General features: G+C 33.5%; 1 protein-coding gene across 2 annotated transcripts in view; it reads left to right on the top strand.

Moving 5' to 3' along the window:
- FOXP2 (forkhead box P2) overlaps window positions 1-27,500 on the top strand; it is a 699,815-nt gene that overhangs the window by 663,358 nt on the left and 8,957 nt on the right. For both annotated transcript variants that reach the window (XM_078154200.1, XM_078154192.1), the window contains exons 16-18: window positions 185-306; window positions 1,809-1,878; window positions 2,663-2,826. In XM_078154200.1, coding sequence (XP_078010326.1) covers window positions 185-306; window positions 1,809-1,878; window positions 2,663-2,826 — 356 coding nt within the window. The remainder of the gene's footprint in view (window positions 1-184; window positions 307-1,808; window positions 1,879-2,662; window positions 2,827-27,500) is intronic.

Genomic DNA, 27,500 nt, shown 5'->3' with positions numbered 1-27,500 from the left:
TCTAGTAATTTGTAAGTTTGAGGTTTATGATATTATACCATATTTTGAACTGAACATTTAAATAAATTGAAATTTTTCACTAGGATTTAAAATAAGATCAACAAAATAATCATATGCATGGACTTCCTTCTTAAACTGTATTAATCTTGCCACCTTCCCCCGCCACCCCTTTTGTCTGCTCTAGAATGCAGTACGTCATAATCTTAGCCTACACAAGTGTTTTGTTCGAGTAGAAAACGTGAAAGGAGCAGTATGGACAGTGGATGAAGTAGAATACCAGAAGAGAAGGTCACAAAAGATAACAGGGTATGTTGTGGTAGTTTTGTTCAGATGAGTTATTTGGTAATCCTGGAACCCCAGAATAGACTGGATACACATTACACATGCCAAACAAAGTGAACTTGTGAGGAGAAAATGCTAACAGCTATTCTGATGTCTCCTCAACAGTAAAACTGCTTTTATTCCATTTCTAGGCATAAGTAACATTTATTAACATTATCCTCCTTTTTTTTTTTTTACCATGAAACATTCACAAGACTAAACTGGTCTCTTCCATCCCTTTAGTTATTTTCTTATTTATTGCTAACAATTTTTCTTATGCCCAAATTTAAAAACCAGACTAAAACAAATCCCTTTCACTTCTACAATCCATGAATTCTGATTGATGTGCTCCCAATTCTCCAACATTTTGTGCCATCCTGTTTCTATGCCTATATTAACCGGGGAACTAGAGTAGGGCATTGTAAGAGTGATAAAAAAGGAGCTGCCATGCTATCCATATGCATTTGCCATCCTAAAATCACCTCTTTCCCTAAGTATGCACAAGAATACTTTATAAAAATATTTTATCAGTTACCTTCCATATTATTAAATTAATATGGTATGCTGTGATGGAGATTATATGTTGTGTTTACTGTAGTTTTCCAAATCATACAATGTTTCCAAGCTAAACTTTATTGTTTGGACCCTGCTTCTCCTTCACACCCATTTTATTATTGGTCTGTACAGCACTAGTAAGAGTGATAAAGATATAAGACAGAATGAGAGTATGACTGATTTATGACCAATCAGGAGGCCTTTTCTGGAACACAATACAGCCTATCATACTAGTTAAGAATAGAAGATAATTTATAACTCCATGTACCAGTTAATTCATCCTCAAAACCTTTATTGACTATTAAGTAAGGAGAGCTATAAATGTTTTCCTTATTATATAAGGCACCTAAACAGAAGAATTTTATATTTCTGTATTAAAGTATGTTAATTTCAGTGTTCTAGAAATAGTTAATTCATTATGTTGTCATTTAATTAACTATGGTAATTTATTATGTTAATTCATGGTGATCTAGAAATTAACCATTAATTATTCCCTGATTGCATCAAATTGGTAATTGTGTTATGTGTTTACTTTTTAAGTTTTTATATAAATGCAGAACTGTCATTGTTCTTGGAAGTGAACCACCCCCTCCCCGTGTTTGAAAATAGTTACAGAGAACCTTCAAATTTAATAGCCTTACCTTTGTCAACTCAGTGTCATCTAACCTATTACATTACTTCTATTCCTGTGCCATGTTGCCTTATTGAAGGCAGAGGTAGACAATTATAAATGAATCTGAACTGTCAGTTCAAACTATTTCTCTGATATAGACCAGTCTATTCCTGATTACTAGAGTGAGACTTCAAAATTCATTTTGTATTTTCACCTGAGGATTCTGACCTTCAAGTATAAAAATCTTATGTGATAGCTTAGGGAAAAATCAGAGGTGCCAATTTTCAAGTTTGACTAAAAAGGAATCATTTCTTTTCAGAAGTCCAACATTAGTGAAAAACATACCTACCAGTTTAGGCTATGGAGCAGCTCTTAATGCAAGTTTGCAGGTAATGGTTTTTTCAAATGTACCTTTTTCTAAATGGTTACATTGAAAGTATCATTTGTTATACTAAACTTTTTATGCATCTGTAGCTTGGAGGATAACTAGTCATTTTTGGATTTATATAGGAATTGTGGTAGTTCTCAATAGTTGGGGTTTATCATCCAAGTAAGTTGCATCACCTAGTACTGCAAGGAGCACCAGTTCTAATTCATGCTACTTTTGATGTGAAGAAGCAAGAAGGACACCCTGTGGCAAAATCTGGAATACTCGTTTTTCCTGCAAATGTTAGATTGATAGAAGCTTTTGCAAATGCATGTGGATCTGCATTAATATTTATCCAAGCCGTCATAAATGATTTCACATCATGGTGTTGGGGAACATGGTGCTTGTGGCAAAAACTTTAAAGTTTAATTATAATATATAATTTTTATGCAGAAGAGGCAAATGTCAGGACTTCTTTATTTTGAGTTAAGTTCTGGTCATTTTTTTGAAAAGTAGAGCAACTGCTTATGTTACCTTAGAGCATTCACCAAGTGAAAGGGCACAACATGTCATTTTGTTGAAGGGTAAAGTATGATTAATCAAATTTGCAGTACAAAACACTGTTTATATTTCTTAACATACTAATACCTTAGTCCATGTACCATATCAAATGTTTCCAAAATATATGCTCTGTAATTTGAGCCATTTAAAGAAAAGATGTATGTCTGTATGTACATGTTGTGTGTGTATATGGTTTTGAAAGCAACTTCAGAAAGTTACATACTGTGTCTCTTTTACTCTCTTAGGCTGCCCTGGCAGAGAGTAGTTTACCTTTGCTTAGTAACCCAGGACTGATAAATAACGCATCCAGTGGTTTACTGCAGGCAGTCCACGAAGACCTCAATGGGTCGTTGGATCACATTGACAGTAACGGAAACAGCAGTCCGGGCTGCTCTCCCCAGCCTCACATGTAAGTTTGGTTAGCAAAGTTCCTCTGGGCAAGAACCCAGCCTAGTTTCTTACTGTTCAGAGGAGTGTTAAGTAAGTCAAAGTTCTAATTACACCCTGCTTAGTATGATAAATGTGTTAAAATTAACTATCAGATTCTCATATGCCTTATAATTATTTTGTACAGTCTTCCTCAATTCTGCTGTTGACCTCTGTACAAAATCTTTTATATCTTATCTAAGATGTGTCTAGATCTTATGGGTCATTATCACAGCTTGGTTTTGTGTGGTGCAATAAGAGCATTCATGTTGGAATATGTCACAATTTTTACTATGATTACAGGTCTCTAAACCATTTATGAACTGTAGTTGAGACAGTATCCGTTTTTATAAACCATAAAATGCAAAGTTTAACTGTTAGCCACAGTTTACATAGAAGCTAGTAAAGTGTAACTTTTTGCCTGTCTTATAAATCAGTGTAATTACATATTCAACTTTAATTACTGGTGCGTCTGTATTGGCAAGGTTTATATGTTATATTTTATGCAAGACTACGATTCCTATTAATATTTAGCAGCTAACTATATCATTAATTACTTTAAAGTCTTTCCCCTACCATCTTTTTAATGGAGCTGAGAGAGTGAAAATATTAAAAATTGATGTTTTGTGGATTTCAGAAATGTGTATAAAGCTTTAAGAATGCCCAGATTTAGTCAATTGTGTCAAATACATTAATTTCTTGTTTACCAAGTAGCAAAAACACCCAACTTGGTATTTTATATTTTAAAAATAGAATTTAAGTGGTAAAGTGCTCATCATATGGAGTTAAGTTCCATTTAGAACAATTTGTACTTGTTTATAGCTTCTTAGAGTTAATCACCACATCCTTATACTATCACATTCCTCCTTATTTCCTTCTTCCCAGTCTCTCAATTTAAATATATATGTATAAAAAGATGAGTCCACTTCCATTGGACCTTTAGGGACATTTTTTTGTTGACTTTCTTGCATTTCGTTCTCCATGACCCATTATGTCTCTAAGATCATGTACCTAATTGCTTTATAGCACTTTTACTCGATCACCTTTGCAAAAAATGGGCTGTGAACATTAATGTGTTTTATCAGGTTCCAAACCATTACTTTTTTAAAATGGAAAAATTTGTCTTTTGGAAGTGTCTTTAGATGCATTAAATAATACAAAAGAAGTAATAAAACTTGAAGTAGAAAGAACATGAATATATGCTCTTGAGAGTAGCAGTACTCTAAAACAAGTAAAGTGAGCAATCAGACAAAAGTTTTTATATCCTGTGCTTGAGGCCTTTTACTTTTAGCAGATCCCCTGAGTATGCTAATGCTCTCTCCCAGTATAAAATGCCAAGACAAAACTTTAAAGAGCAAACAAGAGTTACATCCTGCCTTATTTTTTAAGTAATTCTATAGAAATGAGTGACATTCACAATAAAGGCTATTGAGTGTAGATGTTTATATAACAGGTAGCATTTCTAATAGACTACCTATATAGCACCTTATAGATTAATTTTTGAAATAACTGCACATATAGTTGACCAGTGCTAAGAAAACTAATCTGCATAGTTATAGTTTTAAAAACTAATGATTCAAATAATTTATTAAATTTATTTTAGTGCCTAAAATGCTAACTTTGCTAAATTATGTCATTTTTATTTTTCAATATTATTTCCATTAAGAAATTACTAATTCAGAATTTTTATTTGACCATTAATTTGATTAGTTTTATTGTGACTATTACCACAAAGAAATAACTTCTTGTACATTATATTTTTGGAACACAAGAATATATTTAATGCCTGGTGGTATCAGCTCTTAATTTAGTGAATTCTATTAAGTATGGTCAATATACATCAAGGGGTAAGTTTGGTATAGAGGAGAGAGGCTGGCTTTCAAGTCACAAAGACCTAGGTTCTCAAGGCTAGTTTCTGACGTGCATTAAGTTATGTGACTGTGGGCAAGCCAGTGTGCCAATTCTATGAGAATAAAAGTTACAGAACCATTGCCTATTTGCATGCACTGATAGAGGGACTTTTGTCACTCAGATTTGTTCACCACGATACTCATAGGTTGAGCTATCTTTTCCCTTTTCATTTCCTAGCCCTCATGTAGACTATGGTGTTGGAACATTTCCTACTCCTTTAAACTAGAACACATGAAATGTACTTTATTTCCTATCTTTCCCAAATACTATTCTTTCCTTTCCCACCTCCACCATGGGGCAAATTCAATAAAATCTTCAACAAGTTTAGGGGAAAGAACTATAAAGAAAAATATTTTGAATAACAAATCTTAAATTTTTCCATGTGACTTACAAATTAATTTTATACAGGGTGTTATATAGCTATATCAAGTATACAACCTATAGCTATAATACCATCAACTATCAACACACAAAAAATCCAGTCATTCTTTAGACATCATTGTGTTACTACTATAGATTTTGGATATTCTAAGTAATATTATGAGATATAAGGGATCTTTAGCACATTAATACTAATATTTTCATCTTTGTAGATATTTAACAGACGTTTCTAGTTAAACTTCACAATTCCTTTTTGCCTGTAGGTAGCTAAAAGAATTCTAGAACACCTGAAAATTCAACAAGCTTATGGAAAATTGGGGGAGACTTTCCCCTTAAACACTTTCACATCCATAAAAATTGGCTACATTCAAGTTTGGGTTGTGGAAGTGTAGTCTAACAGAATTGTGAATATTATATAAATATTTAACATAAATAATACTTTAAATTTTAAAATATATTTATCATTATTATTCACATGATACTGGTGTAGTTATATATAAAATTGTGATTGCCAGATAAATGGAGAGGCAATGTTAAAATGTAATAAATAAAGTTAAATCTAATATATACAGGTCAGGATTGGAAGGTTGTTAGAGAAGGAAAGAATGATTGCTTAAAGCAAAAAATGCCAAGGATACCACAGCTGCTCTCTGCAGTTCTAGATTCAAGACTCCATGATTTACAATTTTAAGTATGGCTTCTCCTAAGTACCAGCATGACTTTGGTCAAGTTACTTAGCCTCTTTGGGCCCTCATCTTCCTCATCCCAGGAAGCTGGGCTAGATCTGAGGGCTCTTACAACTTCAGATCTACAATCCAATGAACCCAATACAATTTAGTGTTAAGTCACTTATTGTCTTACATAATCAAGTATGTTTTTTTTGTTTCATTTTGACCCTCAATGAATTCAGATCAGTCCTCATCTTCAGGAAATCTACTGTTACCATGAAAAACTTAACATACTTGATCTTTAAGAGAGATTTTTAAATAGAAGAGAAAGAATATGGTTGCATTGCTATAAAATCAGAACAGAAGAGAAAAATATAGAGCCCACAGTCATAGAGCCCAGTAGCTGCAATACTGTAGACATAGCAAGCTTGATCCTCTATATGATTGATTCTTTTCTGGATTAATGTAGATACTGATCTATACCATCTCATCCTCTAAGACTGTCTATTTCATCTCATAAATCCTTGATAAAGTGTCTACTCAAGTTACAAGAGACTTTCTTTAGATCTTCTGAGATTTCATGGGTACCACTGGAGCACAAAGGCTATCCATCTGTTATTGCTTACTCTTCTACATGACAAACTAGATATAGTATTAAAGATATCAGAAAAATGTGATCAGAAAAACATGTGGGCTCTATAACATTGCTATCATATATGTACAGCCCCTATGTTATTACTCGAATAACTCAGGAATTTTAACTGAGTGCAAAGTAGATCTAAATTAGTGGAAATTAACATTTATCAGGTGTTTTAGAAGAAATGTTTTATTAGTTTAGGTTCCCACAGGGGCTTGTGTAAATTATTTTAAAAATATTTTTCTAAACAGAATTTCGATTGGGACTACTTTAAGAAACAGTCAAGAATCATTTATTATTAAATCTTAACAGTACTTACAGTTAATCATTAACTGTATCCATTGTCATATACAGACTGTGAAGTGCTTTAAAAACTATTGTCATAAGTAATATTACCATGCCCCTTACAATCTTGTTTACACTTGCAATAATTTTTAGCAAACTTCTTATATAGTGATAGTATAAAAGAAAAATTCTTCTTTGAAAGATTAAAGATTTTTTTCAGTTAATATTACATTGCATAAATGGGTCACCCTTCCACACCTTTTACTAAAAACCACATTATGAATTGTTGCAGGCAAGAAAATGCTATCATATCCTGTACCAATCTTCTAGTAACGAGTTAAATCATCACAAATTATGAATTATAAATAAATATAGATCTACTACAGGTTCAAAATATTTAAGATGCCTAAGTCATCAGAAGGAAGTAAATATTTAAACATTTAGATTAGAGAAAAAAAGGAAGAGCTTTTTAAATTTTAGTCTTATTAATTCTCAAATGATGACATTATATGTATGTTAAGTTACAAGAGTTTGGGAGGGATGATAGGAAATGTTACAGAAAATACGTTTGAGTACTCACGTGTCTTGGGGGGATAAAAGGAGCCATTGTAAGAACACACTGGTGGAGGCAGGGGGTGAGGGTGGGGACAGGGGAGATCATCCATGGTGCTTATTGCTGTTCTAATTCTACTCTCTTATCCATCATGTTTTGCTATTACCTCATGCAGACCACCTGCTCCAAACTGGTTCATTCCTCTCTCCTCAAACATGCCCTTCACATTTTCATCTGGAAAATTCATCTTGGCTAGAATGTTCTCCTTCCTTTTCACTAACCTAAATCTAACCTTTCCTTCAGGCCTCCTCAGTCCTGCATGTGGCCTTACTCTGTCCACTCATTGAATATATATTTACTTCTGGGCAACAGATATGGTAGAAACATAAAGAAAACTACTAAACATGATGCTAAGTTTTACCAAGAAGCTAAAAGAAACAAAATGTTGTTTCTTTTTATTAAATAACTATAATGGAAGAATACATTACTTAAATTATATTTAACCTATTAAGAAATGGCATGAGTAATGGGTTTAGAGTGCTAGATCTTTGTGTCAGGAAAAGGTTGCCTCCCATCTGTTTCTGGTCTCTGAAACTAGCTGTGTAAGAGCAGGCAAATTACCAAAGTTCTCTGAGTCAACATTATAAGACAAGCTGAAATATCTTAAAGAAAATCACAAGTCCTTGAGGTATTTAGCTCCTTAAATAAAAGTAGAACTTAAATGGTTTCTAAAAGTGCTTTTCAAACTTTTTACACTTGCAGACACTTTGGTGAAACAAAAATCCTCCCACAGGCTATATATTTGACCTACCTATTCATGCTTGCCATTTGAGGGGGGCAAAAAAAAAAAACCCTCACAAGAATTAAATGGAGATTATTTTATGGTATTTGAAGAGCAGCCAACAAGTAACAGAAAATTTCAGTGGCCCTGTCTTTTAAATAAGTAGTAGGAAAAATGACAGCAGAGTTCAGTTAGTTACTTTGTAATCTCTCTCCCCCTTCAGTACATCTACTAATTATTCTATGTCATATTCTGAGTCATAAGTCTGTTATTCCTTCATCTTCCTTTTCTGTCTTAAGTACTACATTATGGCCAGCATCCTTCTACCCATAAAGACAAAGGAGACAATCTCCTATGGTTAATAATAATAAATAATATATTAAATATATTAATTAATAATCAATATAATCATATAAATTAATATAATTATATATGATTAATAATAAATAATAAGTAAATAAATAACAATAGACTTGAGTCAGAGTGGATTGTGACATGATGTTCTTTCTAGTTTCTTCAAAATTTTTGATAATTCTATGTCTTGAATAAGTACTTAAAGAGTGTTAGTTACCCATTTGGCTGAGTTTTCCAGTACTTTTAAGAGTGCAAATAAAAAAATTATTTAGGTTAATTCATTTTGACATTGAAAGATTTCTAGAATGGTACCTAAAAAGGAAAGCCAAATGCCATCTATATTTAAGATGAAAAATTAGAAGTTTCCACTTTCTCTCAAACATTAATATATTACGGTGGAGGAAAAAAAACCTATTGAACTAATACATAAAACTAAGAGCTGGCTTTATAAAAAAAACCCAGTAAAATAGAGAAAGAAAAACAAATTACCAATATCAAAAATGAAAAGGTTGAATTTACCACCAATGAAGAAGAAATTAAAGCAATAATTAGGAGCTACTTTGCCCAACTGTATGCCAATAAATCTGATGATCTAAGCAATGTGAATAACTATTTACAAAAATATAAATTGCTCAGATTAACAGAAGAGGAAATAAAATACTTAAATAACCCCATTATTAGAAAAAGAAATTGAACAAGCCATCAATAAACTCCCTAAGAAAAAAATCTCTAGGGCCAGATGGATTTGCAGCTGAATTCTACCAAACATTTAAAGAACAATTAATTCTGATACTACATAAACTATTTGGAAAAATAAATGAAGGAGTCCTACCAAATTCCTTTTATGTCACAAATATGGTGCTGACACCTAAACCAGGAAGAGCCAAAACAGAGAAAGAAAACTATAAACCAATTTCCCTAATGAATATTGATGTAAAAAAATACAAATAAAATATTGGCAAAGAGATTATAGCATTTTATCATGAGGTTAATATACTATGACCAGTGGGATTTATACCAGGAATAAAGGATTGGTTCAATATTAGGAAAACTATCAACACAGCTGACCATATCAATAACAAAACTAACAGAAATCATATGATTATCTCAATAGATGCAGAAAAAGCTTTTGACAAAATACAGCACCCATTCCTATTAAAAACACTAGAGAGCAGAGGAATAAATGGAATTTTCCTTAAAATAATAAGTAGTATCTATCTAAAACCATCACCAAGCATTATATGTAATGGGGATAAGCTAAAAGCTTTCCAAATAAGATCAGGGATAAAACAAGGATGCCCATTATCACCACTATTATTCAATATTATAGTAGAAATGTTAGCTTTAGCAATAAGAGAAAAAGAAATTTAAGGAATTAGAAAACACAATAAGGAAACAAACCTATCAATCACTCTTTGCAGATGATATGATGTATACTTAGAAAATCCTGGAGATTCAACTAAAAAACTACTAGAAATTATTAACAACTTTAGCAAAGTTGCAGGATACAAAATAAATCCACATAAATCATCAGCATTTCTATATATTACCAACAAAGCCAATCAGCAAAAAATAGGGAAATTCCATTTAAAATAACTATAGATGCTATAAAATATTTTGAGTCTGTCTGACAAGACGAACCCAGGAACTATATGAACACAAAGACAAAACACTTTTTATACAAATTAAGTCAGATCTAAATAATTAGAAAAATATCAATTGCTCATGGGTAGGCCTAGCTAATATAATAAAAATGACAATTCTATCTAAATTAATTTACTTATTCAGTGGTATACCAGACTACTAAAAAATTATTTTGTAGAGCTAGATAAAATAATAATGACATTAATCTGGAAGAACAAAAAGTCAAGAATATCCAGGGAATTAATGTGGAAAAAATGCAAAGGAAGATGAGCTAGTCATACCAGACCTAAAACTGTATTATAAAATTCAGCAATCATCAAACTGTTTGGTACTGACTAAGAAATAGAGTGGTGGGTCAGTGGAATAGGTTAAGTACACAAGATATAGTAGTCAATGACTATAGTGTTTGATATATATATATATATATATATATATATATACTGTTTGATAAAACCAAAGACTCCAGTTTCTGAGATAAGAACAAACTGCTGGAAAAACTGGGAAATAGTATGGAAGAAACTAGGCATAGAACAACATCTCACACCATGTACCAAGATAAGCTCAAAATGGGACCATGATTTAGACTTAAAGAGTAATGTCATAAGCAAATTAGGAGAGCAAGGAATAGTTTACCTGTCACATCTATGGAGAAGGGAAGAATGTATTATCAAACAAGAGATAGAAAACATTATGAAATACAAAGTGAATCATTTTGATTAATTTAAATTTAAAAGTTTTTGCACAAAGCCAATGCAACCAAGATTAGAAGGAAAGCAGGAAGCTGGCAAACAGTGTTTACAGCCAGCGTTTCTGATAAAGGTCTCATTTCTAAAATATATAGACAACCAAGTCAAATTTGTAAGAATACTAGTCATTCCCCAATTGATCTTAAAGGGTCAAAGGATATAAACAGGCAGTTTTCAGACGAAGAAATTAAAGCTATTTATAGTCATAAGAAAACAGTACCCTAAATCACCATTGATTATAGAAATACAAAGTAATACAGTTCTGAGGTACCACCACACACCTATCAGGCTAATATGACATAAAAGGAAAATGATAAATGTTATAAATGTGGGAAAACTGGAACACAAATACATTGTTGGTAGAGTTGGGAACTGATCCAACCATTCTGGAGAGCAATTTGGAACTCTGCCCAAAGTGCTATAAAACTACGCATAGCTTTTGATCCAGCAAATAGCACTACTAGTTCTGATCCCAAAGAGATCACAAAAAAAGGGAAAAGGACCCACATATATGAAAATATTTATAGCAGCTCTTTTTGTGGCGGCCAAGAATTGGAAATTGAGGGGATGCCCATCAACTGGGGAATGGCTGAACAAGTTGTGGCATATGAATGTAATGGAATACTATTGTGTTTTAAGAAATGATGAGCAGGCAGATTTCAGAAAAACCTGGAAAGACTTGCATGAACTGATGCTGAGTGAAGTGAGCAGAACCAGAACACTGTACACAATAATAACAACACTGTACAATGATCAACTATGATAGACTTAGCTCTTCTCAGCAATACAATGATCCAAGACAATTTCAATAGACTCATGATGGAAACTGCTATCCACATCCAGAGAAAAAACTGTGGAGTCTGAACGCAGATCAAAGTATATTATTTTCACTTTCTGGTTTTTTTTTTCTTTCTCATGGTTTTTCCCTTTTGTTCTGATTCTCCTTTCACACCATGACTAATGTGGAAATATGTTTAATATGACTGTACATGTATAACCTATGTCAGATTGCTTACCGTCTTGGGAAGGGGCAAGTGGAGGGAGAGAGAAAAATTTTGAATTCAAAAGCTTATAAAAATAAATGTTGAAAACTAAAAAAAAAAAAAGACTATACTGTGATTGATGGTATACTTAAACTAAAAAACCCGCAATTGTCTAGGATCCTAAGTTCAACTCAAAACAGAAAAATCAGTCCATTTTCGGCCATTGCCTTCTGTCTGAACAAAGGGAAAAACAATGGCATTTAAGTACCATTACTTAAACGGTACCTTTTTTCCTTTTACATTAGCAGTTGTTCATACTTTACTAGATTGGACCATATTTTTTTAAATTACAATGTGTCAGTGTATAACTATAGGTTATGTCTTAGTTTTGTATCATTCTACCTAGTTCTCCCATCTGTCCTTACAGCTTTCTGTCATTTAATCATTCATTATTACTTGGGCAAGATGATTATTCTTTTCCTCTTATAATATGAGAGGTTTGAAGTTTGAAAGTTATTGATTTTCCTTATAGCATCTGAGTATAAATATTGTGCTTGTAAAAGACGTAAACCCACTATTTACAATTTAGGATACTTACCAGTAAAAAACTTCATTTGGTCCACAGTCACAGTGCAAGGCAGGAAGAAGTATCAGTTGGTTCAAAAAAAAGGGAAGATTCTGTGGGGTACGTGGGCTTCTGAATGACAACCATTTCCCACAGTTATTTACACTATTCAAAAAATATAGTTATTTTAGGGTGATACGAATTGTCCAAGAGAAGAGCTAATTTTGACTCAAATTAAGGGGGAACTTCTATTAATTTGATGTGCACAAAATTGTTTTTATTTGGGAACCCTTCAAATATTTTAAACACAGACAGCATGTCTCCCTTAAGTCTTTTCTTTTTCAGGCTAAACAATTCTAGTTCCTTGAAACAATCTTCATACTGTGTTATTTTCAGTTCCCTCACCATCCAGGTCACACTCTTGTAAATATACTCATTTGTTAATACTCTTCCTAAAAAGTGATACCCAGAAATAAATTAAATATGCCAGACATTTTCTGTCACAGAATATATAGAGAGAACATTACCTATTCTTTTATTGAGCTAAATTTGCATTAAGGTTTCCAAAAGTCATATCACATTGGAGACATATTGACTTTATAGTCAACAACAAATCCCATGCCAGGTCTTTCTTAAATGAATTGCTTCTAAGTCACGGACCAACACACCTCCACCCTCCATCCCTAAATATGGAAAAATCAAGAATAAAATTTTATAGATCTAGAGATAGAAGAGGCATAGAGTCCAATTCCCTAATTTTACAGAAAAGGAAACTAAAATCCAGAGAGTGATATACCTAATATACTTCATATAATATGATATACCTAAAATCATAAAGGTAGCTTATGTGATGGTAAGGATTTGATTGAGGATCATCTGATGCCAAGTAGCAGCTGGCAGCATGGCAGATACAGCACTGGGCCTAGAGTCAAAAAGACTCTGCCTCAGTTTCCTCCTCTGTAAAATGGGGATGATAATAGATCCTACCTCCTAGGATTATTATGGATAAAATGAAGTAATATTTTCAAAGCACTTAGTACAGTGCCTGACACATAACAGTCACTTGTTCAGTTGCTTCATTCATGTCCGATTTTTTTATGACCCCATTTGGGGTTATTCTGGCAAAGATACTAGAATGGTTTGCCATTTCCTTCTCCATTTCATTTTACAAATGAGGAAAACCGAGGCATGCAGGGTTAAGGGACTTGCTCAGGATCCCACAGCTATTAAGTGTCTGAGGCTAGATTTGAACGCAGGTCTATCTTTCTGACTCCAGGCCCAGCATTCTTTCTACTACACCATCTAGCTGCCCTCAAGGCACTTACTAAATTAGTATTTCCTTCCATCCAAGTCCAGCATGCTTTCTCCTACACTGCATTATTTGTTCTATTTTAAAATGTAAATAGATGTTTGTAGGCATATGTAGAGTTCCTAATATTGACAGGTAGTGCAGTATATAAAGCCCTTTGAGATCTTAGATCTCTGTAGAAGAAAGCATAAAGTCACTTCATGTTTCCCAGGAAAGCAACTGAAAATTAACAGAGAACTTGAACAGGTAAAATGCCCTATCTACTTGTTTACATACCAGTTGAACTTTTATTGTTTTGCTGTTGACTGGAATCATTGTGCTGTGAGATAAAGCTATGAACATTGAGACATGTACCTTCCCAGCTACTATTTCCATGTGTTAATTTGTTTCCTATGATCCCTCCTACCATGCCAAGATCCCAGGGTCTTTTTCTATATCATATTAATTTCATGTCATGAAACTTCATCATTCTGCTACTTTTACCAGCTGCTGTTTGTTCTCATTCTCTCTCTTCCCCTGACTCCCCAGATTATGCCAGTCCGCATATGTATCACTAACAGTTCATTCTAGTTCTTTTTACCAAGAAGACCCTCCCAAGGGAATAGTGCCTTCAGCTAAAATATGTTGTCTCCCTATTGTGACAGCTGTAAAAGTTTGTGGGATGCTTTAAGTTTTGGAAGGATTTTTATAGTGCTACAGATGATTTCTGACATCTAGCTCCACGATTTTGGTGAACACACTATAGAACTCTACCTAACTTAGCTGGCAGCATTATAACCTACTGCCTTTGTTACATCTTTTGCAGTGATGGTGGTGTGGTTTTTGAGCCTATCACATTTAGGCTGGAACTGAAGTGGCCACTCAGAGGCCCAATCCCAGTACTGATCAGCCCAGAAGCTTTGATCCATTCTATTTCTGACGTGGGCCAGTTCACTTCTCCTTAGACAGCCTGATACCTCCATGTCCCAAAAGTTTTGCCATATTGGTAGTAGGCTTAATGCAGACACCCAGTGTGCTTTTAGCTCTGAACCTCCAGACTCAGATGATCCACCCAGCTTCAGCCTCTCTGGAAGCCAGGATTAAAGGAGTATACTACCAAATACAGCCCTCTGTTACATCTTGGAAAATATATATTAGTAATTATTTAAGTACTGCATTAAGCATTCTAGATATACACTTGTTTAAAATTTCAAGTTCTAAACAGTCCCTACATTACTAAAGCACTTTATATTATTACTAAGATTTCCAATAAAAAAATCATAAATTACTGAAGTAGCAGATACTGTAATATAGTTATACAGGCTTGATTAATAATTCATAATCATTTACATTTACAAAGCATTTCAAGGCTTCTACAGACTCTTCCTCACAATAGTCCTGTGAGATAGAATGTTGAAGTACTGCGCCATCCCCATTCTCCATATGAGGAAAGTTAGATTTGAAGGCCTAAATGGTTTGCCTGGGATCACACAACTAAAGTACCAGATCAAGAATTTAAACCCCAGTCTCTCCTAGCTCAACATTCAGAATTCTTTTTACCATACTATTCCACCTCTCAGTATAATCCTGGAGCTTAAAACACTGGCACTTATCCAATTACTGTAATTAAATTCTTTGTCAAATGCTTTCCTGAGAATTTACTATTATTGCCATTCCTGTCACATCCTTTATTCGACACATGCTTATATAAATACACTAATGTAGAGACGCAGCATGGAAAAGGAGACAGAGAACTAGCTTTGGAGTCAGGCATACCTATGCTATAATCCAGCATACTGCCATGTGACCCTGGTACATTGTTCAACTTGTTGGTGCCTCAGGCAACTCTAAGATTACAGACCACAAAACAGCTTTAAATTTGCATTCATAAAGGGGAGTTCCCATACCTGGAGTTCCCTACACTGAGGAAATAACAAGTTCAGACCAAAATACAACTAGAAGAAGCCATAACAAGTCTTTGTATCTTAATGATACATCTCTACAGAGTGCTTTCCTTATGGGAAAAACCCCTGTTAAGGAGACAGTACAAGCATGGTTACCTTTATAAAAACAAGAAAAGGAGTCTCAAAACTTTAAATGATTTAGCCACAGATACAGTGCAAGAATTATTAAAGCTAGGTCTCAAACCAGGGTCTGAGACTAAGAACAGTGTTCTTTTCACTGTATCTGGGCAACTAGGTAGTGTGGTGGATAGAGTTGGCCTTGGAAGTCATAAAGACCTGAGTTTTAATTGTTTTAGACACTTATTAGCTGCGGGACCCTGGGCAGGACATGTAGGCTTTTTTCAGAATTAGTTTCTCATCTGTAAAATGGGGATAATAAAAGCACCTTCCTTCACAAGGTTGTTGGGAGGATGAAATAATAATGGCAAAGCACCCTGAAGTGCTTTATAAATGCTAGTGATTATTATTATTGTTATACACCAGTGATATAGATGTTTAAGTTTTTAATATTTGAGAATCCTGCTTCCTACCACGATGTCCTAATAAGGACCTCTACGTGTTTAGGGACTGATAAATAAGTCAAATCCATGTGAACCACTAGAACAGAGCCTAAGAAATACCTTGTTTACTTAGAAATAAATGACAAAAATCAGCCAAAGACAATGGTCATAAAACTAGTCCGTTTTCAAGAAGCATGTTTTTGGAACAGTGAAATCAGGTACGCCCAATGTTAAGTAGAAAGTCAGAAGGTACATCTTTGATTGAATTGATGCTAAAGAGTAACCTGTCATTTCTTATTTGCAGAAAACTTCAAAATATGCTTCTCATGAATTATTAGGACTCCCTAGATAGTTTAGATTTTTTTTTTTGAAAGACTAAAAGAGAATTTTGGTATCTACAGAAGATCTGATTCTCTCTAAAACTTCTTCAGTTTGATTTCATGCTATCTTCAGATTTGTTTAAAGTAGCTAAATGGTACCTTGGTGTTCGCTCAGTCACCTTCTTTAATAAACTCAATAAGGAAGGCAAAGAGGGAAGCATAAAATATTATTTTTTTCAAATTTCCTTAAGAAAACATCCTATTTTAATGGAGTTACAAAACATACATACCTTAGCTAATTGTTGTTCCATATTAAAATCAGCACTTGGTGTTCCATTTGCCAACTCACTGAATTCTAAATCCAATCTAATATTGCCTAATTGATAATATTGAGACCTATATTTTACGAGTGACAAGATGGAATTCAGAAACCTATGGTGCATTATCAGTTTTCTTATTTGCATCAATGGGCAGCACATTGATTAAATTCATGCCTACGAGGAAGTTGCTACATATTAGAGTTTCAATGAATCACATTCAGCTATAGTTTCATGGTGATTATCACTTTGCAAATTAAAATTCTGCAGTAAAACCAGAAGACTTATCAAATAAACTTCTGGTGTGTTTTGTTTCCTATTGAAAGAATCTGACTGTTTCGATTCAGTTCCCATGGATTCTGTAACTTTAGAAAATGTTACTTAAATTTGAATGAATTTCAATCTTATTCTGAATATAGATGAACTCCTTCTATGGTAATATTCATATAATGACAATCCATAAAATTGTGTTTAAAATCATATGCCCACTTACTGATCCACTGCAGTGGAGCTATTCCATTGACTTCACATGGAACCCTACCTTTAGACAGGTCCAGTTGGGTATAGATTAGAAAACACATCATTAAGATTAATATCATACTGTTGGGAGTAGACATTTTATTTTCAAGTTAAATAGCAATATTCTGAATATTGTTATTATATTAATAGTAAATGGCAGTGGTATTTCAAAGTAGAATAGCTCTATTCAATATAAAGTTATACTAGGTAAATAAGAACTATGGATGTATTTTTTTCCTCACTTAGTTTAGAAGGACATAGAGATGATGGTGTGGTAGCTTGATATAATAATACCTGGAGTCAAAATAAAATGGATAAAGTCATTTTATTTCTGAGTAGTTTAGACTTGGAAAAGGAAATATGAAGTAAATGTTCAATTAAAATAGACGTTCAGCCTCATCCCTAGACTGTCATAAACTGTCAAATGCAAGCACTTTTTATATTTACTCACAGTTGGAACAATAGGTTCCCTCCTCATCTAAAGCTCTCATTTGGGGTTTGTCCTTCTACATCTCTAAAGAGCTTCCTATCATACCCTGTAGAGGAAAGATGGGAAAATATTTTCCATTGGACTACTGGAAACTATTGGAAAAAAAATTCTTTGTGTGACTATTTCCACCCAGGGCAAAATTGATACATACTCCTTAAATCATAGAATTCGTCATGCAATATTAGTACAAATAAATGGATGGGAAAACAACCTTTAAAGTCTAGAAATGAAAGCAAATTTAGCCTTTATTGGTTATATAGATCTATTAGTTAATAAATTAACTATTAATTTTTATTTTCAGGATTCATGTATTTTGTATAATATCAAGATCAGAGGACAACTGGTCCATCTCCTTCACTATATAGAGGAAGGGAATTAGGCCAAAAGAGAGAAAAACTTGCTTAAAGTCATACTGGTAGTTCGTAGATATTGGGGAGTTGCCAGAGGGTTTATTAAACCCAGGTTCTCCTCTGACTCCAACATCAGTGTTCTTTCTGCTGTACCACACTGCAATTTTTAAGATAATTTTTAAATTTCTTGAAATTACTCTAAAATAATCAGAGAGTAGGACCTATTTAGGTGAGAGAAATTATGATCAGACAGAAGAAAGCTTACACAGTATTAAGAAAGCTATAGATTTTTATTATTAAAATAGGATAAATATTTTAAAAGGATATTTAATCAGTGTGGCTTGCTTCTTATATATAAACATGACAAACATTTCTTTATAAAATCATTTCCATATTTTACATTTTAAAAGCTTTAAAGTTCACTCATTTTTACTGTTATTATATTCACAACTTCCTTTAAAAAAGTAGGAACAAAAAGTACCTCTTTTTTAGAGAAAGCTTAGCTGTTACAAATTTTATTTATTGTAGTATCATACTGACATAACAATACAGATAAATAAAAATATTTTGGTGTCTAGAACAGTCTAAATATAGCTATCCACGTAAAAATAGAATATAAGAAATTAAGATGGTAATATCAGCATCTCTACTTGACTGAGTCACATAAGTATCAGGAATAGTAATTTTCCTGTTAAACTTTGCTTTTTGAGATAAAACATACTTTTTTTTTCATTTGCCCATTGCTACTTCAATATCATGTGATACCCACTCTATAGAATCTATTTTCAAAAATATTTAACCTTTAGAAGTGTGATATTCATGAAACTAAACAGCCTATTTTTATAATTCCTTAATGGTATCATATACTAATGCTTCATAAATAACTGGGATTATCAAAATAATATTCAACTGGAATAGTCAGCCTTAAGATTTGACCACTGATACATTGAAACTGGTCTTACTATGCATTCCTTTTAGACATGACAATAAATAACTTAAGTAATAGTAATATTTATATGGCCTTTTACATATTTCTATAACAGCAGTTTTCATCAATTAGTAAACAAAATGTGGTGCAAAATACTGATTTCAGTAACTTTGAAGAACTACAAGGAAAATAAGGATTTTTCAAGGAATGTGGGCACACTTTTGACCAAGAAGAGATTTGGAGAAGTTTATCTATACTTATATTTTATATATTAAAGACCATTATTATTTATCATTAAAGAGATATATATATGATTAATTTATTATTATTGTATTTTAGATTAAGAATCTGAGCAGGATGCTATAGTGGAAAGGTCGCTAGACTTATCTAACTTAAATAGTGAACACTGGTAGGCACCAGAGGAGAAACAAAGGTTAGATAAGAGAAAGTGCTTGAACTAATGGAGTTTGCTGGCTCTTAAAGGAATGTGCACTTAGCATAATACCTGTGACCACATATTTGGTTCTTAATAATTGATTATTGACTAATAGACTCACAATATCATACAAATGTAGTTGGAGTCAAGAGGAGAACTTAGCTTTCGAGTTCATTTACTGGCGAAGCATCTTTCTATAAGTGGCCCAATCTTTCGGCTCCTTAGCTACAAAATAATAATAAAAAATTACATACCTGCCAAATGTTTCACAGGTTTGTCGCGATAAAATGAAATAAAAGATATAAATTATTATGTGCAACTATGATGTTATATTAAAAAAAATTAAATATTAATGTTAAACAATACTGGGGAATAACTCCAAAAATTTGGCTGTGAGTCAGATGATGTCTGTTCTAACTCTGAGATGTCATGGCTACATAAGTTACAAATGATCTAACATAATCCATAAAAATGAAACAATACTAGAAGTAACAAGAAAAATGAACTTACAATGAGTGAGAATAATTATGTTTGGATAGAAGATACGTGTTTTGTACAAATGCAGTATGATTTCTTTAGAATGAAACGTATCAAAAGATTAAAAATATTACTGAATAGTTACATACATATATATTTTTACTAGACTGATACTCAAGCAATATCACTAATATATTATTCCGCTTGAAATCAATTTCCACATGAAAACTCAGCTTTAGAAGTATGATCTTTTCACTTTCTTCTAAGATGTTTCTGAGGTTTTTTTAGTGCCTTTTAGAGTAATATCACTTTGTGAAAATAGTGACAGGACTAATTCATCAAATATGTAGAGACAGTACTTTTTAAGATTCCTAAAATAAGGAAACCCTTAGCAGAGTGGAATAGTGTGGAGAGAGAGCAGGCCTCAAAGTAGGGAAGATTAAGGTCAAGTCTTGTCTCTGACACATCCTGGCTGAGGACAAGTCACCTAACCTCTCAGTGTTCTAGACTACTCTCTAAGAAGATAAGTTGCAGAGAATGTGTCAAACCTACATTGGTAAAGGGAGTTCCTTCACTTGGGAACCCAATAACAAATTCACAAGGTCCAGTCCTCCCAACCCCTCTCTTCTCTGGATAAACAGTTGTAAAAGAACCTTTGTTTTTAATTAAGTAGAAGGCAGGAAGACATTTACAAATATTCATGCAATAGATCTATGCTAAGTAGAATTTAGTGATATTAGCAATTCTTCTTGAGTTGCTAGTGCAATTTGAAAATGTTGAAGGGTCTGAAAACTTCCTTTTTACAGTCACTTCTATTGGTATCTTCATTATTTCACTAACTCTTTGCACTTAACTATAACAAAGACCCTTTCTTTAAACAGTCATTGTATACAGATTTTTAAGTAATTGTACTTGAGACTATCTACATATCTGGGAATGTAAAAGTGCTGTGATTCATATTCTGACTTTGTATCCGTTAAAAACATATTAAAATCTTCCATATATTAGACCTTAAGTCATAAGATAACTCTTATCCTAAAGAAAATGGTAACATTGGTAAGACTTTTTACTTAATCTTGAGAAAAGAGAAAATGAAGATTTGCATTCCTTCAGGGAATCCACTGTGTGACCACAATCTAAAAAGATAAACTTTCACATTATAATTTTCCTTTTTTGCTTTAGTGTATGAACAAACATTAGCATTTCCTTCAGCCGTTCATTGGTGCCTTGGGTCCTTAAAAATTTCACAACAAAAAGGCAATTCATTTCTTTAGGTGGGGAATCCATTCTATTAATGTAGCTAGCCCATTGTCTGTTTGGGGCATAAGTACCCCATTGCCATACCTGGACTGTCAAGCAGACCATATAAATGAATTGCTTATTTCCACTCTCCTTCCTCTGATTCTTAAGCTATGTGTCTATGGGCAAATTGTAGGATCATAAATTTAGAGCTGAAGAAACCTTAGAGGTCATCTCCCATCATCTCATACTATGGTTCTCTAGTTTGAAATAATGACTGTAATTCATCAGGTAACAAATTAACTTTTTTAAAAATGCTAAAAAAAATTTTAATCAAATTTCACTCAAAAGATAATAATTGGCTCTGCCAGTTTAAAAATAGAAACAAAAATACTGATGATAGCAGACATGTTTGTTCTATTCACAATTATACCCTCAAGGTAACTGCTTTTTGAAAGAAAGAAAAACTCAGCTCTCTAAATTTAAAAATCCTATATTGCTCCTTACCAAAATATAGGGATAGATCAAGCAAGTCTATATTCTGTCTTATAGCCAAGTCAGTAAATTTCATATATATGTGTGTGTGTTTGTATACATATACATAACATGTATATACACATATATATGCATATATATAATTTATCACACACACATACATATATATATTTCACAAAGATGCTCTTCTGTGATTAATTCCTCCTTGAGTTTTATGAAAAAAATAATTTATTTCTGCAAAAGAATCCTTATCACTTTCCTTCTTGCAGTAGGTACCAGAGACCTTAGAGCCCAGTGAACTCCCTAAGTCATGTAATCTGGTCAGCTTTCAAGCCTGTACTGCATGGACTAACTGCTCACTTTGGATTGCTCGATTTTGTTTCGTTCTTCATTTGCTAGGTATTTGTGGAGCACTAAAAATTACCTGAGGCACATCCCCTAGGAGGGAATGCAAATGAGAATAAGAAATAATCCCCACCCTCAGGAAGTGATAGTTTAGTGAAGGAGATGACACACGTATACATGTGATTATAAATAAAAGATAGATTCATTCAAAGTACAATAAGAAGGGTATAAACACAGTGTGTTAAAGGGATTCAGAGAAGGCAGAAATTGCTTCCATTTGGAGTATCTTGAAGGATGGTTAGGAATTGAACAGGCTCTCTAAACAGAAGGGATATGAGAAAAGACATGAAAATGTGGTCATACTGGCTCTTTGGAATGACTTGAGTCCAGGTCCTCCTCCTGGTTCCATATCCAGCATTCATTCCTCTGTAGCACCCCACCAAGAAACAGAAACTCAAAAAACTCTTTCAGTAACATAAGACAGCATCTTATCACCATTGTCGCCAGGTCCAACTTCAGTTCTTTCCATTTAATTTCTCCTGGCATATCATAACTAGATCAATCAACATGTATTAAACACTTGTTATTTTTCCAGCAGAGACTGTCTTTTCTTTCTTTCATAGTAGGTACTTAATAAATGTTTATTAATTGACTGCATTAGGTATGAGGGAATACTAGTACAAAGAATGAAATAATTCACATTCTCAAGGAGATTGCATTCTAATGAGTTTACCCAAATACCTTTTCCTCCTCACCAGACCTCCCACCCACTTAAGGTCTTTTCTTGCTATGGTTCCCAATTCTGTTACAATGCTGGTATTAGTTAACAAGTATAAATTGATGTTAGAAGTGATCTAGACCATCATGAGAAAGATATAAATACATCATATTGAACAGAGGGGACATACTTTAAAAGGAAGGGTAAGTCAATCTATAACATACCCAGACAGACACATTTTTAACAAGATCAGGTTACACAGAGCTACTGCCTCTGAATCTTTTATTCCAACTTCGAATTACCCTCTTCAAAGTTCTGTCCAACCAAAATCTTCATAAGCCCAAAGCAATTTATGAACCACTGTGCAGTCTGTGGATTACTCAACAACTGTTTATTGATGAATAATGATGATGACAATGATGAATGACTGTTGGAAATAAATTTGTAGGCCAGAGGTGCTGAGCATTCTCAAAAGGGATTTTCCCACACTGAAACATGTTTTCCTTTTTGAGTGGAAAAGTTCTTACTTATTGACATCAAGAGGACACTATGAGGGCCAGCCTGGGTCTTTCATTTAGAATCCTGGCATTCACAGATGTATTATTATACTAGAACAGTGTCATATTCTTTTTATTTCATGACTTAAGTGTTTTAGCATTTAATTTGATGATGTGGCTATAAAATCAGTAATGCCAAATTATATCTCATTACTTGCTTTGAATGCAACACTTGTAATATAGTCATTATAAGGCCCAATGATAAACTAAATCCAAAGAACAATTTGAATTTTTCATTCTTTTAATGAAAGAAATGGAAAAAAAATATAAAATATAATAGGCTAAATTGGCCCTTGAAATAGATGACCTACCATTTCTAATATAGAAGATAAATAGGCAAGATTAGAAAGGCATTGGAAAAAGCCAATCAATGAGGGGAAATTGGTCCTGTATTTTTAATGAATTTTCAATAAGCTCTAGGTTTCATCTTTTCTTCTTACTAGGATTTTTTTCTTAGCAGAATACTTAACTGGTATAGTGCCTCTGCACCAACAGATTACACCTCCAGAATTTAATGGAGCAGTGGTGTGATGACTTCTCTTGAAATAAAGAAGAATTTCGTTGTTTCATGGTATAGATTCTTGAATTACCAGAAATCTTGGGACAGGTAGTATTGTGTTGTCTATCATTCTATTCCAGAATTAAGCATACCACATGACTAAGTAAAATTTACAAGGCACATTAAGACCCTCAAGAGAGAAATCTGATGTAAATGGGCCTAATTATAAAAATTCTAAATGAACTGGATTCAATTATTTAATCTATTCCCACTGCCACCACCCTAGTGCTACTCATTACCACCTACGTAGACTATTGCAATGTCTTCATAAGAAATCTTCCTACCTCCATTCTCTCAAGCCTTCCCATTCTTCAGTTTTCCTATAATAATTTTCCTTATGAATTGATCTCACCATGTGAATCCAATGCTTAAAATCCTGTAGTGGCTTAACCAAGTAAAGTAAAAACTATTTTAACTGGTACTCTTACCAAGTAAAGTAGAAAATATTTTGCCTGGTATTCAAAGGCCATCACCATCTGAAGCCACACACTTTTTCTCACTTCATCTCCTTCTACACTATGTTCCTAACAAACAAAATCACTCTTCCATGAAAATGCCCTTCATTCACTCTTCATCCTCCATGCCTCTGCTCACACTATTCCCTTATGCCTAGACTACTCTTCTTATCTTTCTTAAATTCCTACCCAGCCGCAAAGCCTAACTCATATATCCCCCTTCCAAGAAGTTTGTCTGAGTTTCCTCAGTTCAAAATGGCCTCCTCCCTCTCAGTAGACATCTATATATATGATATGATCTATAATACTTTATGCACTTGTCTTACATTATAATTAAATGTGTAAAACACTCTTACATCTTAAAGTAGCACTTTAAGTAAATGAGTTGCTTAACCTAACTTAGGGTAAAATAACTAGATTATAAGCTATTTGAAAATAAACCTTATGTGATCAAATGAGGGGAAAATATTAAATATATAATTAGAGGATACAGTTTCAAATACTGCCTCTGCTACTTACTACCTTGGGCAAGTCACTTTACTTCTTAAACCTACTGCTTCCTCATCTATAAAGGGGGTTGGGATGGATGGGTCTCTAAAGTCCCTTCAAGCTCTAAATCTACCACACAATGATCTCCTTAAATAAATTATAAGCGCCACAAGGCAGGTTTGTGTTTTCTCTAGATACTTTATCTCAGAAAGTACTGTGCTCTGCAAACAGCTAATAAATACTTAATAAATGTTTATCGACTTGAATATAGTCTATGAATCTTCTGTAACATTATTGCTTCCCCAACATACTCAAGATTTTTGTGCCATTTATTTCTATTTCATTGACTAGGCTTATATAGAAATAAAATACTTAAAACTAATAAAGTTTCTTTTTGTAAATGAACATGACTTGCTACCTAATACTTGGCTGTATACAAAATGTAAATAATTTACGTTCTGCTTAGTAGACCTACAGGAGCATACTACTTTGCCTTCTAACCAGGGTATGTGTTAATGGACCCCTCTGGCAGTCTGATGAAGCCTATGACCCCATCTATGCTGGTTTTTAAATATGTGAAATAAAATACTTAAAATTACCCCCCAACATCAATTATATTAAAATATTTATCAAAAAAATGTTTAAGTTTAAGTAACCCATGTTAAGAAACCTCATTCTGTACTGATTCAATCTGTACTGAGTCCTAGTAGTCACTTGTTTCCTGGAGAAATTAACATTAGTAGGTTACTAATAAAGTAAACTCTTGATGACTCATTCATTTTATATGTACTGAATGCCTTCAATTCAGATCAGCAAAGATGTACCTATTATGTACACAATGTCATATGCTTCATATAATAATAAAAGTGAAAAAGCCCCTGTCCTCAAGGAGCTTATATTCTACCAAAAACCCATGTCTACAATGTGCAATTCACTGAGGCAGGTGCTAGGAAATATGATATAATAATAATAAAAACAAGTTATGGCCCCCACCATCTAGGATCTTACAATCTAAAATAAGAACATGGTCTTTGGCCAGTGATACTAAACATTTCAAGGACCCATAGATTTAGAGCTGGGAAAGATCTGAGAGTTAACTAAATCCTGATTTATACATATGCAAAATGATTTATACAAACACGTGCATTATCAGGACAGATCTATAAATTAGAGATCATAGATATTGTTATTCCTATTTCTACAGATAAGGAACGAGAGACATGAAAATTTTTTGCCTGTGATCACACAGTCAAGTATCAGAGTCATGATTTAGAACCAGTTCTTTCCTACACTCTTTCTATCTTCATAAAGCTAAGTCAGAAGGGTACAAACAAAAAATAGAACATGATTTCTTACTTATAGCAGACTGACATCTAATTGAAGAGAAGTAGGCTGACATAAAGCAAAGAAGAAAAGCTTTGGAATCTAAGAATATGGGTCAAATCTCGTGTCTGACCCTTACTATATTATGACAGAGGGCAAGTCACTTAACTGTTCTGGGTCTCAGAAATGTGAGGGCCAGCCTCAATGTACTCTAAGGTGCCTACCTTTCCAGCTCATAATCTTTGATGCTGCAATCCTATGACAATCAAATGTGATGATACTTAAGTGGAAATGTAATAAGTATATAATACTATACTATACTGTACTATACTATGAACACTTAAATAATAGTTACTTACATGAGAACTCAAGCTATGAAGTAGCTGAGAGAGACTGTGAAATATAAAGAATCCAGACTAGGAGCCAGAAGCAAGGCTATAGATATATAACTTTTGACCAGTAACCACTAGTTTTCTTATTTATGGAAAGAGATGATTTGATTAGGCAACTGTAAGGTCCCTTTTAGCTCTAAAATTCAATTGTTCTAAAAGTCAAAATAATGTAGATAAAATGGTATGATAAGTTTTAAAGAAGAAATAATTGTGAGCTGGATCAACAGAGAAAGATCTATGGAGGAACTAAATGCATTTCATGTGATACATGAAAGAGCAAAGGAAAAACATTGCTCTATTAGGGAGAAAGCTGAGTAGGTTACTAAGTTTGTGTTGGAGAGTAAGGGGAAGTAAAATTGGATAATGAGGTTGGGACAAGATCTTGTTTAGCCTTGAATGATTAAGAAATTTAGACCATAGTTCTTGAAGCCATAGGGAGGTATTAGAAGATCTGGAGCAGAAAAGTGTCCGTTGCTTTAGTCCCTATGGGAATGAGAGTGGAGGACACAGGAGATGGATACATGCTAGTCATTAGTAAATAATAATTTCAGAGTCCACAAGGCCATTCAGATGGCAGTGAGGCACAAGGTTAAGGGGTTATTACCCTGTGTCCAAATTCAGTTGTTGGTCTGAATTTAATTGATCTCAACACTAGAATCCAGCAATCAACAGACCAAGTACAAATGTAGTCCAACGATCAAAGATGAAAATTTACCAGGATCAAATCACCAAGACCGAGAATTAGCTGGAAAAGCATTATATGAATTTTGAATCATCTCTGGTTCAAAAGCCTAGGAGACGCCTCAAGGAGAGTGGAAAGAAAACAAGGGGAAAGTGCTTTGAAGTGTGATTATTTTCCACAACACACACAAAAGACCAGCCTGAATCAGTGTCATTTTACGTGTTAATCATCCCCTATCCCTGCAATGGACAAGTAACCAAATGAAACTAGTGTTCATATACAAAATAAATTTCCTTGCCAAATGAA

Source organism: Phascolarctos cinereus, unplaced genomic scaffold (assembly GCF_003287225.1).
Source record: "Phascolarctos cinereus isolate Bilbo 61053 unplaced genomic scaffold, phaCin_HiC Scaffold_1;HRSCAF=81, whole genome shotgun sequence".
Taxonomy (NCBI): domain Eukaryota; kingdom Metazoa; phylum Chordata; class Mammalia; order Diprotodontia; family Phascolarctidae; genus Phascolarctos; species Phascolarctos cinereus.
The sequence above is the reverse complement of the archived record's forward strand: the minus strand, read 5'-3'. Positions and strand labels throughout refer to the sequence as shown.